We start from the raw sequence: 13,304 nt of genomic DNA on the forward strand, positions 1-13,304 counted from the left end.
CAGGAGTATGAGTGAGAGAGTGTGTACGTAGTTATGCCTCTGCATTTGTCTGTTGGGCGTCTCGGTGACCGGAGCAGAAGCGTGCTTGCAGCAGGGCCCATCTGTCAGAGCCTGTAATTGCTTCATGACTCCAGGACATTTGACTCAAGTGCAGTGCCACAGATTATTATTATCCTTTTCTCAGGGAACAATTTTTCTCACTCTCTGAGAGGGGGGCAAACATAAAACTTAAAAAGATAGTGAGGAGGATAAATAGACTGCCTGGGAGGCAGCAAAGGAGAAAGTTGGGTAAGCTTAATCAACTGTACCTGTGTGTTATTGGTGTGCTGGTAAATGGGGTGGAGGGTGCTAAATGTACCTGTGTGTCACACAGAAGTGGATGAATGTGAAGAGGCAAAGGGAAAAAATAGGAAAAAGAAACCCGGCAAGTAGGTTTGCATGCCGTGATGAGCCACGTGTCCATTTTTTTAAAAATGTCTTCATGTGTTTCCTTCCTTCCTTTTTTGGATAAAAAAAGATTGCTGTATTTTCAACAGTTCAAGCGTTTTGTCTCTGACACAGTGACTCCACAATGCTTTGCTAAAGCTGGTAAAATGGAACCAAATCACCTCTTGAATGGATTTGGTCCCCTTCAACCAGCTGTAGCTATGCTTTGATGACTACCGGAGCTCCTTTTGCTGTGACGCATTCAAAACAATCACTGGAATAACAGCAGGATACTTTTTGATGATGATGGCTTATGGCTTTCTCTCCACCAGCAACATCTGGAGTGTTCAGTGACTGTGCTAAACTTGTCTCATTTGACTAATAAAGAATCCAATCGCAGCTTCAAAACTCTTGTATGGTCCCCTTTCCTGAATCTGTGTTTCCCCTCTCTCTGCCTCTACAGGGATTTATAATCTCACCAGACTATCAACGGCTGTTTCAAAAATAGCAGGGGGACAGAAGTGCGGTGTGCAGTATTTCAGAAATACACCACTCACATGTCTGTGTGAGAATGTACGGCTGTCTTGCTAAGACACTTTCTAAACTCACTGTCACTAGATGCTAACAGTCAATTACACTGTGGGTGGGAGCAGGTAAAAGGGAGGTAGGGGGGTACAATGGAACTGCAAAAGAGATTGTGAATAAGAAATACAACAGCAAGACTGCAAGAAACCCAAGAAGGAGCAAAATATAGCCGTTTAGACAATGTACATTACACACAAGCACACTGAGACTCTTTGGACTCCTTTTCATTAAGCCTGATGTTAGTGATGTTAGACTAGCTGGGGTAGATGAGAGCCAGATGCTTCGGGGACAGAAGCTTCACGCACAAATCACAGGAGCAAACAGCTACAGGCTCCCACATTCACTCGCTGTGGGTGCAGAACAAGCAGGAAGCGCAAACCTAACTCCCTGTCACAGGACGTCTCCTGCCCGCACACATGAACTCCAGAAAATGTCAAGGGCATCTGGTCAGGACATTGTCAGAAGTTATCGTTTTTCACATGTACCACACAGCAAGAGATCGTTCCAGTGAGCGTTCGTTCTTTCTTCTGGAAATTTAGTGTGTTTTGTTTAGGTGAGGATGGTGCCTCGCGTTGAGCTTGAGGACACGGGACAACCCCTCGCTAGCTGTGAATTCACCTGAGTGAATAGGTATTTGCGCTATTCTCTGGACCTAGCATGTTAATGGACCTAACTGGACCCAACTGATTAATCCCCTTGTGCCTCAGATCTTTGCATTCAAACACACGTCTCTATCGGCGGGAAAGTCCTAGAAAAGTCCAGGACTGCAGTGCATGTAAGAAATGCCTTGGATGCCCTTTTTAAAAAAAAGAAAGAAAAAAAAAAGAGAGAGAGAGAAAATATAAAACATAAATATAAAAATCAGTGCTAAATCATTTTTTTCCACAACTGATCTAAAAGATGTAATTTGTCTAATTATTTAAAGCAATTAAGAGGATGTGGGTATAGCATACAGACATTGATTAAATCTCAATTTGATTTAACAAACTTGGTTATAAATTCTTTTTCATTGGACTAATGACCATGAAATGCATTTGTGCACCATAACACGCACTAGTTTTCTCAATCAAAGCAGTCCAACTCGATTAGGCTGAAAGAAGCAAGAGTGAACAAACCTCCTGTTTCATCGATGTCAGCGATAAAGAAAATCTGAACATGCAAACGTTTTAATGCAAACATTTGACCCATGTCTCCACTCCTTTCTAAGTGGGATCCCTATTACAATACTACCATTATGGTGGTGCCTATTAGTGCCGACATTACAAAGGGAATAAATGTCTGCATTTCAGAGCACAGTGTGATCTCCTGCACAACCCTCCATCTCCTCAGGTGAGCCAATTACCATACGGGGTTTTGCCTGTATGTTGCCGTATTAAAAGAAAGCTGAGAACTATAAGGGGAGAGGGAGGAGGGCAAATATTACAAGGAGGTGACACGTAAAAGGGTACGGACGGCCGCTGCAGGGCTTGTTTAGAGCCCGTTTATGAGTCATGGGCTATTAATCGTATTGTTTACAGTATTGTAGCAGCTACTAGCTTCGAGCAGCCCGGGGGAAAGACACAGAGATGAGCCAGGCTCCCCTTGCAGGCTAGAGCTGTGGTAAACACACAGGGAGAACACACAAGAAAATCCTTCCCGGACATGTTACTGCTGGTTATACCAGCACTTTCAATTTACTAGCAATTGTAAAACTTAACAACTAGCTTTAATTTATGAGGAAATGCCTTAACATGCTGCAGCCGTGTCTATGTGTGAGTAATGAACAAGGTAAAATATAGTACAACTCCCCAGTTCCTGCTGCTCGCCTGTTGGTAGAGTTGATTTGTCTCAGTGTTTGGGACTCCAAGTTGAAAGATTCATCTGTCACCCACAGGGTTCTTCCTATGTGTCTTCCTCAATCTTGTTTCCACTGCTGGAAGACCCACCCACGCACATAACACATTACAAACACACCAGGGACTCTGACGCAGTCTCTACTTGAACCCAAAAGCCAGCATTTGATGTTTAGAACATACATCACTTAGCGTAACAGAAGAGAGGAAGCTCATTTTTAAATTGTTTTTCGCACTGTCGTGGAATTACACGGCAACAAGAAAATTATATTTTACACTTGTTTGAGCCACGAATGCCAAAAGAGTCTGTGCTCAAACACAAGCAGGTCATCGGACTTATTAACCTGACGGGTTTTGTTTGATATCCTCCATCTCACTGCTCTCTGATTGGCTTCCAGTTTCAAGCAACTCTCATCTACAGCCATCAAGGCTTTTACATTTTTTTCCCCCTTTTGCAGAAGTATGTCAGGAATTTCTTTAAGCACTCAGTCAAAACAACTGCCTCTCCACTAAAAACACGCCAGACAAGGTGCTCCCACTTCAGCCTAGGGAGACATTTCCGAGGGCTTTAGGACTTGTAGACCGTCTCCACGATATTGCAGGAGCCCGAGTGTGAAATAAAAGTAAATGGGCAGACTGCAGAAGGTGACATATATCTTTGTCTTTCTGACGGCATGGGGACAGAGTGTGGACTGAGACAAGCAAAGAAAGCACAACAGGGCCTTTGATATAGAAACCACCGTACTCAAATGAATCTTTCAGCAGGTCAGCTCTCTAACATATACTCTCAAACCCGACAGACTATTCTATTTAAATATTTAAAATGCAAATATCTTTTTTTTTTTTAACGGTGCCGTTTATTCCTTGAGCATGTTTACTGTTGTTCATTAAAGTTTAAAGGTTGTGCAATAAAAGATAACGGTGGCCTTGCAATATTTTTTCCGCCCTCACCCTCTCGGATAACACAGACAGACTCGGACTGCAAACATATGGCCAGTTTTTCATTTTCCTGACTGTCATTTTCACTTCTTTCTGCAATTTATTCAATCAATTCTGAAATAGATTCAACAAAGACAGCCCTGAATCTATGTAATCATGTTTAATTACAGAATTTCAGGGATCATCAACTCTGGAATTACCTGCTGAAGAGAAGCAGGCAGGCTGGTTATGTATCATTTCAATAACAGAAAATAAACGAAACACTGCAGACTTCATTTAACATATTTCTGCACCTGTTTTTGTTTTTCCAGAGCATGCCGTGTATGAACACTGGCTTCATATTTCATTTAACTTATAATTTATATATTATAATATTAATATAATATATTTTATAAAACTGGATCTGCAATTTGCTTTTGAGATATATATATATATATATATATATATATATATATATATATATATATATATATATATATATATATATATATATATATATATATATATATGCCAATATATTTGAACAAGGACAGATTTTAGCCTTGATAAATGCAGTTTTCTGTATTAATAAAGTGATTTTTAGGAGGTTTTTTCAATCTGAAATTAATCAATGTTAGAAACAGGCACTGGCTTTAGATAATCTGACCTACAGGGTACCAGATGTGGAGGGGCTGGACCAGGCCTGTGACCTTTGACAGGTGTTCCACAGCCCTGTGACCTTAATTCCATTTGTCCTAGTGCCAAAGGAATAAATGCCAACGAAGGGGAATGACATTTAGCCTGGGATAACCACGCTCATGCGGAAACACACACCTGAAGCACTCACAGCGGAAAGCAGATGTTAACTTTTCTAGAAACTGCTCCACTCCCTTTACCGTGGCGATGAAACATAAATTTCCATCACCTTAAGAGGTGGATGATAAACCTGATACAGACAGTCATTGCTCAGAGCCATCTTTAATATGCTCATGGCTTAGAGAGCAGAATAAAACAGATAAAGACTGGAAAAGCAACCTGCTGGCCGGGAACAGCACCGACAAGGACAAAACGAAGTGCTGCCGCTGCACTGCAAGCCACTCCACACACGACACACACAATCGTGGAATAGCAAAACAGTGTGCAAACAAACACAAACGCTCCAGGTTTTTAGCTGTACCAATATAACAGTCAACACAGGAGACCACAGCATCCTTTTGAAAGATAGATACGCCTACAGTTCTTTAAATTAAATAGTCAATATAACTGAGATACCAAAGTAGAGCTTACAGGAGGATAACTTTTCTTTTAATTTCTTTTAAAGTGTTTTCAACTTAAACAAAAAAAAGCAGCGGATTCAGTGGAAGCAAATTTCAGCATGAAATTGGTAATTGCCTTTGAGATACTGCAGTACCACATTAAATTAACCCATGACTGTCCTCATCTAGACAACAGAAGGACTCAGTTAAAGAAGTGTAACAGTTATTGGACCTATACTAAGTACAACTATATTCCTGTAGGGTGGTGAGCCCAAATCCTTCATCAAGAGGAGGATAATGAATGATTCTGCCTGGCTCTCTGTCTTCTAGCTGCTAACAAGCAAAATATAAACCCTACTTGTTGTAGTTTTAAATAATTCTGTGCATTGTGTGGGTTCATTAGATTGAAATTAATCCTCTCTTCCTGTTTGATGACACATCAAATTTAATCTCATGCAGGAAAGTGTGAATAATATATCCAGGGTTTTTCCTACATATAACAAATTCACAGACATTTTTGTTTATTAAATGGCCAGGCCAGAAACAAGACGGTTAAATCACCAGGATAAATAAACAAAAAAACAACTCATATACTGAGACCATCTCATCACTATTTCTGGGGCAGGGAGACCAACTAAAATGTGATTTGTACACCACACAGACACTTCAAGATATTTGGTGTATCGCACAGTGTGGGTTCAATATGGCGTTTAATCACTTTATTCATATTCATAAAGTTCTCACTGAGGCAATTCTCTGTGGGACTTTCCTGTTAATCTCTGGAATTTGAGAATCAACAAATGAATCAATTAAATGTGGTTAATTTAGTGTGTGGACATAAGTTATGCACATGTCTCTAATTTTGGTTCCACTGAGCATATGAAACCGTTATTAACTGAGATCTGCATCGGCAGATTCCACTGAAACAAGCCTTCATTCGTCACAGTCGCCAAACCGAACATGTCACACACCTGGGGTTTCCTCTCAGGGCGGCGTGATGCAAAGCATTGAACCCGTTGTTGTTGGTGATGGTGACGTCAGCACCCGCCTCCAGCAGCACTGACAGCATATCATCTCTCTTCTTACTAATGGCATCGTGAAGAGGTGTGTCACCCTCTGAATCCTGAAGGGGAAACCTTATGTTAAGGACTGCTGTTTAAATAACATAATTACAAGTCAGGTCTACAATGACCCCTCAAGTGTTACAATGTACTTCAAAAGCAGCTTATTCTATTCAAATTTATTTATATTGCACCACATCACAACAATAGTCGCTTCAAGGCACTTTTTATGGTAAGTAAATACCCTAAAATAATACAGAAAAAGCACCAGCAATCAGACAACTCCTATCAAGCACTTGGCAACAGCGGGAAGGAAAAACTCCCTTTTTGACAGGTAGAAAGCTCTGCGTGCCATCTGTGAACGCCACACTGTTGCTGTTTTGTTGTATACAATGTGGAAATTTCTGTAGGACGTCCTGCGCCTTTACTGAAGTCTTTCGCACAACACTCAAGCCACTTTGTAACTTAATATTTATACCTTTGCTCCCTTATTGTGTGTTTTTTTATTGTATGCTTTGACACAGTGTTTGCTTTTTATCCTCTTGTTTTGTCATTTATATATCTTTTTATATATCTTTCACAGCAGCACCCACAGTTCAGTTATACATGTACAATGACAAAATCGGGGGAAGTAAGCAACTAAGCTATGCCATGAAGTATTTTCTTAAAGGTAAATAAGTCAAGCGATACATACCTGAAGGCTAGGGTGGCAGCCGAAGTCCAAAAGGGTTTTAACCACCTGTAGATGGCCCTTGTTGACAGCTATGTGTAATGGAGTCTGCCTTCGTTTGTTCCTGGCATTCAGGTCTGCACCGCCCCTGTGCAGCACTTCAATGACAGAGCCTTCATCACCAAAAGCTGCGTGGTGCACTGCTCGGTCTCCATCTTTATCCTGGGAACAGTGACACATCCAAATAATGACTCAGTATTGTGTGAAATCTGGTGCGAAATGCAATATAAAAGAAAGCTGAGATGCGTTCGTGATAAGAAGAAGCACACATCAGAGACAGGTTATTTTTTTCTAATTAGACAAACCTCAGCCTCCAGGTCCACATTGTGTTTAAGAAGCAGCTTTAGGACATCCACGTGACCGTTCTGACTGGCTGCCTGCATAGCGGTGTGTCCAGCACACTGCCCGTTCACCTGGAAAAACACATCAAGAGTCACTCAGAATACGGCCGCGTGTCAGCGTGCTGTTTAATGTTTAGAGCTGCCAAACACATGGTGATGAGACTGGTGAGGGTGTGTTTTAAATATTTGGATGTTGTACATGTGCATCCACAGTTGTGTGAGCAAGTTTCATCACCAACTGCAGCACTGCAAAAACTCAGAGCATAAATATTAATGTGAACTCCTTTGGGAGTCTCGAGACGTCTCTTGTCCTGGCAGCCAAATCACTTGGCCAGCCTCAGTGTGCTCAGCTTTAAGCAAATAATTCCACTGAAAGGCAACGGGGCATCTGGCCAGCACTCACCAATGACACACACACACACACACACTCATTCAGTCTCCCTTTCTCTAAAGTGAAGACGGCATGGCAGACTGACGTAATCTTTTTTCTAGACCTATAGAAGGCACAGATTTCTGTCCTGCTGCCTGAGTAAGAACAAAATCTACAACCGTGTGGGGTTTGTAGATCTCCACTTGATTCTGAGAGTGAATCAGGCTCTGTGCTGCAGTGCACACCAGTGCTCATTGGTGCCTCCTTTGGGCCCAGCCTTAATGCCTTTCAGATTGAGAGAGGTGCAGGGGTGGGAGGATCTTTGAGAGGTTTCCTGGGAGACTCTCCTCAATATAGCCTCCTCAATATACTGAGAGAAGAGCCGAGCACAGCCAGGGGTATTCCAGCTCCAATTATAAATGTACCTATATCTTCTGCATAGGTTTAATGGTAGAATCATTCATCAAAAAGTCATCTAGAACTTCAACAGTTCCTTATATCAAAACATCAAAATGCTGGAGCACTCACATCCACATCAGGTCTCTTAAGAATGTCCTCCACTTTGGCCAAGTCTCCATTGGCTGCTGCCTTGACCAGCTCCTCATTGATGTCCCCAGACTCTTGTGTCTCAAATAGTTTCTTCAATAACTGAGACAGGCGTTCTGGACAAGCGAGCGGAAAACATCAGAGATTGATAGCATGTAGGTGCCAGATAACAGAGAGCAATGAAGCAATGAGGACAAAAAACTAAAAATGATGCTCTCTCTGAGTTAGCGGTGCATGTTCGCACATACCTCCAGAGGCGTTGCTGACAGCGGAGCCGGAAGGGGCGATCTTGGTGACGGCAGCAGGGTTGTACGTCCAAGATGTCCCACAAACCTCGACCTTAAGGTCACTGTCAGAGTAGATCTGCTGCACACGGCCTACCTTGCCCAGGGTCTGTTTAGAAATGTTGTGACAAACTCATTAGTATATGAAGGCTTATTGTCTTTGGGCTACGTCCTGTGTAACACAGTCTGTAAGTGGCAGAGGACAGATGAAGAGGGACTGCAGTGAGGAAAGTAGAGCTGCGAGGGAAAGGATAATGTGGAAAGTACAGCAGCTCAAAAAGCCAGCATCCTACACAGAGCAGTTTATTATAAAATAAAACACTGACAGAAAAAAAACAAGGTATGAGAGATGTTTGAGCAATGTTCTTATTATTCAGAGTGTACTCACTTGCACAAGAAAGAAGATGGATATAAAAGAAAGACCCTTCTACTTGCTAGACCATTTTTCATCTATACAGGCAATTTGGAGAGGACAGAGTATAACGCATTCCAATTTTGAATTATATCATCTCGATCCCGGCTATAAGGGAAAGAGGCACTTTGAGTGTGTTGAGCCGGGTCTGGGGCTGTCCTGGAGGATGTCATCAATAACGGGGACTGCTGCAGCAGAAGCGGCAGCAGGCGGCAAACAGCCATGGTTAGTGATCAAAGCTACAACCCATCTCAGAGTTTTAAGGCTCATTAGCTGCTGAGGGGGGCCAGTTTGGCAAGAACAAGTGGCATATTGGAGTAGACTGGCGTTACATAACCCACGGCATGCTGGGCAGCGATGAATAAACTTCATAATACGGGAAGAATAAAGTCATGTTAAGACTGAGAGAAGATTTTTTAAAAGAACTGGCTGCAAAGCATCCATAGATTTTACACAATGCTGCGTGTAAAGTCTTGTAGTAACTAAGACAAATGTAGCTACAATGAATAATTTCATTACATGTCCCTCTTTGTAGAAAAATTGTATTTATCTATACACATTTATTAAATAAATTTAATTTTTTTCCCCAGCAAATCCTTAACCATAAAAAATTTATTTAAACATGTCCACATTTATTTCCTGTTTCTATTAATGTAACAGCCTCAACGTGACTGTGAGTGCGGTCAACTCTGCACAAATCAGTGTGAAAATCTATTAAACTCTTACAGGCAGCATCGCCTCAGCCCATTCTCCATGGCCTCTTTGTAGTAACTTGATGCGGTCAATGTCGTAGCAGATCTGGACCAGGTCTCCCACATGGAACTGGGAAGTGCCTCCCTCTGCACCAGCTGCGACTTCGCCACTGCGCACTACGTTAGCCTTTGTCAGCACTGCTGGGTTGAACGTCCATCTGAGGACAGAGAGAGCGATGCATTCAAGCAACACCGACTAGCTCCCCTAAACTGTGATAGCTGATGTGAGGTATAGAATTTGAGCAAGCTACGCTGGAGCAATAAATAATAAGGCACCAATAAATGGGCAAAATGGGAGCATTTCTTCTGAATTAATGCAAGCATTTCTCCCCAGACGTGAATGTGAGAGCATAAAGTGTTCAGGCTTCACTGATGTTTGATTTCTGACACAAAGCTTGCAAAAAAAAAAAAAAAAAAAAAGGGGGCAAACTTTTTTCTTTTTTTTGCTTTGGTGAAACAAAAATGGTGCATGAATTGTCTAGCTAGGAACTTTTCATTTTAAACATCCTTTAATTTACAACATTATTTAATTTGGATTTATTTCAACAACATAATTCTAGGCAATATTAATGAATGCAAAAAAAACTATAGTAAAAAAAAAAATTGCTGTTATTGAATTTGCTTTTTTAAAATCAGTCAGGACTCATTCAAAGATGGTATGTGAAGCAAGGAAGTATCACTCTGTAACAAGCTTCTTTCAGCTACTCCCTTACCCACAAGGGATAGTCACAGTGGATGTATCTGCATATTGAATTTAGCCCACATTTTACACCGGATGCCCTTCCTGATGCAACCCCTCTGAGGGTCTGCTCCTCTTGTTCGTGTGTTAGGCAAACGTGTTACAGAGTGATATAAGCCTCACTGTGTAATTAAACTGCAAAAAAAAAAAAAAGCAGAGAAAGCGCATCTATACCTCCAACAGAGCAGAAGTCTGAAAGGTCTTCTCCCCAGTAATTATCTTCACAGCATTTGAATAATTTAAGCTCATCAACGTAATAAAAATAAAGTGGGCTAAATTTAGACCGCTTTTACATTACTGGTCCACATGCCCAATATTAAACGACTCCCAAAAGAACTTGATCGAGGTATATCTATGATCACTATCAAAGAGCATGTTGAGAACATTTAATAAACACTAGAAGCGACAAAGTGCTTTTACATTCACAGAAAATCCACTTTAATTATGCATTTCACTAGAAATTGACTGCTAATTTATTGAGAGTCTCTTCTCTCGAGTGTTAAAAAGCATAATTACATCCTACGGTGAAGATGTGCTGAGAAGTGTTTTGCTGCTTCTGAATGACCTTAAGTGGAAGGGGTTATCTAAAACTAAGAAATATGTTTTTTAGTAGTCAAATACTAAAAAATAAGTAAATCAATTATTCCGAGCCTCCATGTCAAGCGCTGCACCTGTTCCCGCTGGGGTACTGAACCACAATGTCGTGATCCTCATCGATGCCGCACACTGTGCCGGTGGTCGTGAGCGTCTCAAACATGCCGTCAGTCCACCCTCCGTGTCCATGCTGGAGGGACTGTACAATCTCGAGATCCAGATCAATGTTTACCAGGTCCCCAATCTGAAGGCCACCAGGATTTCTGTTGCCATTCTGTTCACCTGAGACGATTAAGGTAACGTTAGATTTATTAAAAATGTGATTTGCACGAGTTGCCCTGAAGAGAGGCAGCACTGCAGAGTGATTGTATATACTACACATCAAAATTTGTTGCAGTTTTAAACCCAGAAAGACAATTTATTCCACGAGTACCTGAACACTGTAACTGCATGACCTGAGTCTATACCTGGTTTTGGAGCCATGTGACTATGTAGTGCTGACATCTAGTGGCCACACAGACTTTACTACAAGAAAAACTCCTCGAATGTCCTTGAATTCACTGCACCAGCACGCTAGGTGAACAAATTGGTGCAATAACGACGCAGACATATATCACCGGCTTGCTTACCTAAAACCGGACAGTGGTCTCTGTAAAATGTCCCTCCTTTGGCATCCTGGACACATTTGAGGTCCGACTAAAAGGGGAAAAAAAGATGGAACGGGTTACATAATTAACCAAGGTAATTCCATTAGAGGGGAATAGTGATGGATAATGACACTGAGAATTTATGCACTTCAGTTGCAGAGGCACATCAGTTGCCTACAATACCCACAATATCAGTGCCCTAAGCAACATGGTATATGGCAGGAAACTGAAACACTATACTGCTACACGGAGAAAGCATCATATCATTTGTGATGACTCAGATGTGCATCCACTGTAGCAGAGTTAGAGGGCAGAGATCATCATAAGACAGTGCAAACGCTCCTCTGAACTGATGGATCGCCAAAGTCATGACTGCAACACGTCTCAGTAAATTAATAACTGTCTCTTAGACTGCATATCCAGCGGGATGTGTTTGATCTTATAGTACTGTGCACATGAAGCAGGCATCGCAACAGAGGAAACGCTTTGGCCTCTCACGCTGCGTTTGGAAAATACAGTAAGCTGCAATTCTTTTTTATTCCTTTGAAGGATTTATCCGATCTTCATAAAATAAAGCCGAAATAAAACCGTCAATACGGGGGTCTAATCCATGATTTACTTAATCCAAAGGCAGATGCCACCTACCTTCCTTTCAATCTATTAGAATAACAAAGGACAAATCTGTTATGCAACTGAGAAACCCGATTGGCCGCTTTCATAAAAAGGAAGAGGCAGTCTGCACCAATGAAGGACACGCTTTTCATCTGGAACGCGTGTGTAGCTGAGCCCATGACATCCCCAGGAGAATGTCCCCCCTTTCTAAAGTTGACCGCCATGTTCACCGTGTCCCCTTATAAAGCAGAAGGAACAGATTGCCTTTATCATGCAGATACCTCCCCCTTCCAGCTGCCTGGACAATAGTGCCGTACTCACGCTGGCTGCGTGTCTCTCACAAAGGCCTGGCAGTAAAAGAAAGAGCCTCAGCTCCACGGTTAGATACAAAAGCCAACTGACAGCTGATCTTTTGTGTGAATCCGTCTGTGTGAGGGAGTTAGTGAGCATGAGGTTCATACTAGAAGTTTGCTCACCATTCCCTCAAAGCCAACTCTGTACAGGTTCTTGGCCCCGTTGTCCCACAGTACGTAGGCAGCGCTGTGAGGGCTGGCCGCACTCCAGTCCTGGATCTCTGTTACCTGTAGAGAGAGGAGGGAGAAGATGAGAAACAGCAGAGGACACATTAAAAGCAGGGTGTTTTAATCTGAATTACATGAAAATAAAACAGCAAACATACAAGGAATATACAGCAAAGGTTTGTAAAACACCAAAGCTCTTCTCTGGGTTTTGGCTCCCTTTTGCTCAGTTCTTTGTCAAGATGAGCCCACACTGCTCTAATAATATGGAGGTCCAGGCTCTGAGGAGGCCCATCCATTACTGAAAGTGTTCCTCTGAGTGTTTTTCTAAGCAAGTATGTTTTTGCTGCTGAAAAATGAAGCCATTGCCAATATGTTGCTTTGCAGATGGTAGTGCACAGTGGGTTGATAGAGAGAGTCCCAAACCTTGACAGAGCCTCCACCGTGTTTTACAGACGGCTGTAGACAACTTGAACCAAAGACTTAAAATTTGGATTCATAACTCCATGAGATCTGTTCCCTCTGATTTGCAATCTAGTTCTTGTTTAATTTGGCATACCTCAGCCTCTTCTTCCTGTTTCCCCTACTTAAGAATGGCTTCTTGACAGCCACCCTTCCAATGAGATCATTTCTGATGAGGCTTCAGTAAAGTGTATCAACTGAAGGGTAATGTGAATCTCC

General features: G+C 41.9%; 1 protein-coding gene across 7 annotated transcripts in view; it reads right to left on the reverse strand.

Moving 5' to 3' along the window:
- mib1 (MIB E3 ubiquitin protein ligase 1) overlaps positions 1-13,304 on the reverse strand; it is a 60,145-nt gene that overhangs the window by 34,197 nt on the left and 12,644 nt on the right. For all 7 annotated transcript variants that reach the window (XM_026150222.1, XM_026150225.1, XM_026150226.1 and 4 more), the window contains 9 exons: positions 12,582-12,686; positions 11,476-11,542; positions 10,924-11,128; positions 9,488-9,671; positions 8,314-8,458; positions 8,048-8,181; positions 7,114-7,221; positions 6,773-6,970; positions 5,989-6,140 (listed from right to left, as the gene is read on the reverse strand). In XM_026150222.1, the coding sequence (XP_026006007.1) occupies positions 5,989-6,140; positions 6,773-6,970; positions 7,114-7,221; positions 8,048-8,181; positions 8,314-8,458; positions 9,488-9,671; positions 10,924-11,128; positions 11,476-11,542; positions 12,582-12,686 (1,298 nt within the window). The remainder of the gene's footprint in view (positions 1-5,988; positions 6,141-6,772; positions 6,971-7,113; positions 7,222-8,047; positions 8,182-8,313; positions 8,459-9,487; positions 9,672-10,923; positions 11,129-11,475; positions 11,543-12,581; positions 12,687-13,304) is intronic.

Source organism: Astatotilapia calliptera, chromosome 18, assembly GCF_900246225.1.
Source record: "Astatotilapia calliptera chromosome 18, fAstCal1.2, whole genome shotgun sequence".
Taxonomy (NCBI): Eukaryota; Metazoa; Chordata; class Actinopteri; order Cichliformes; family Cichlidae; genus Astatotilapia; species Astatotilapia calliptera.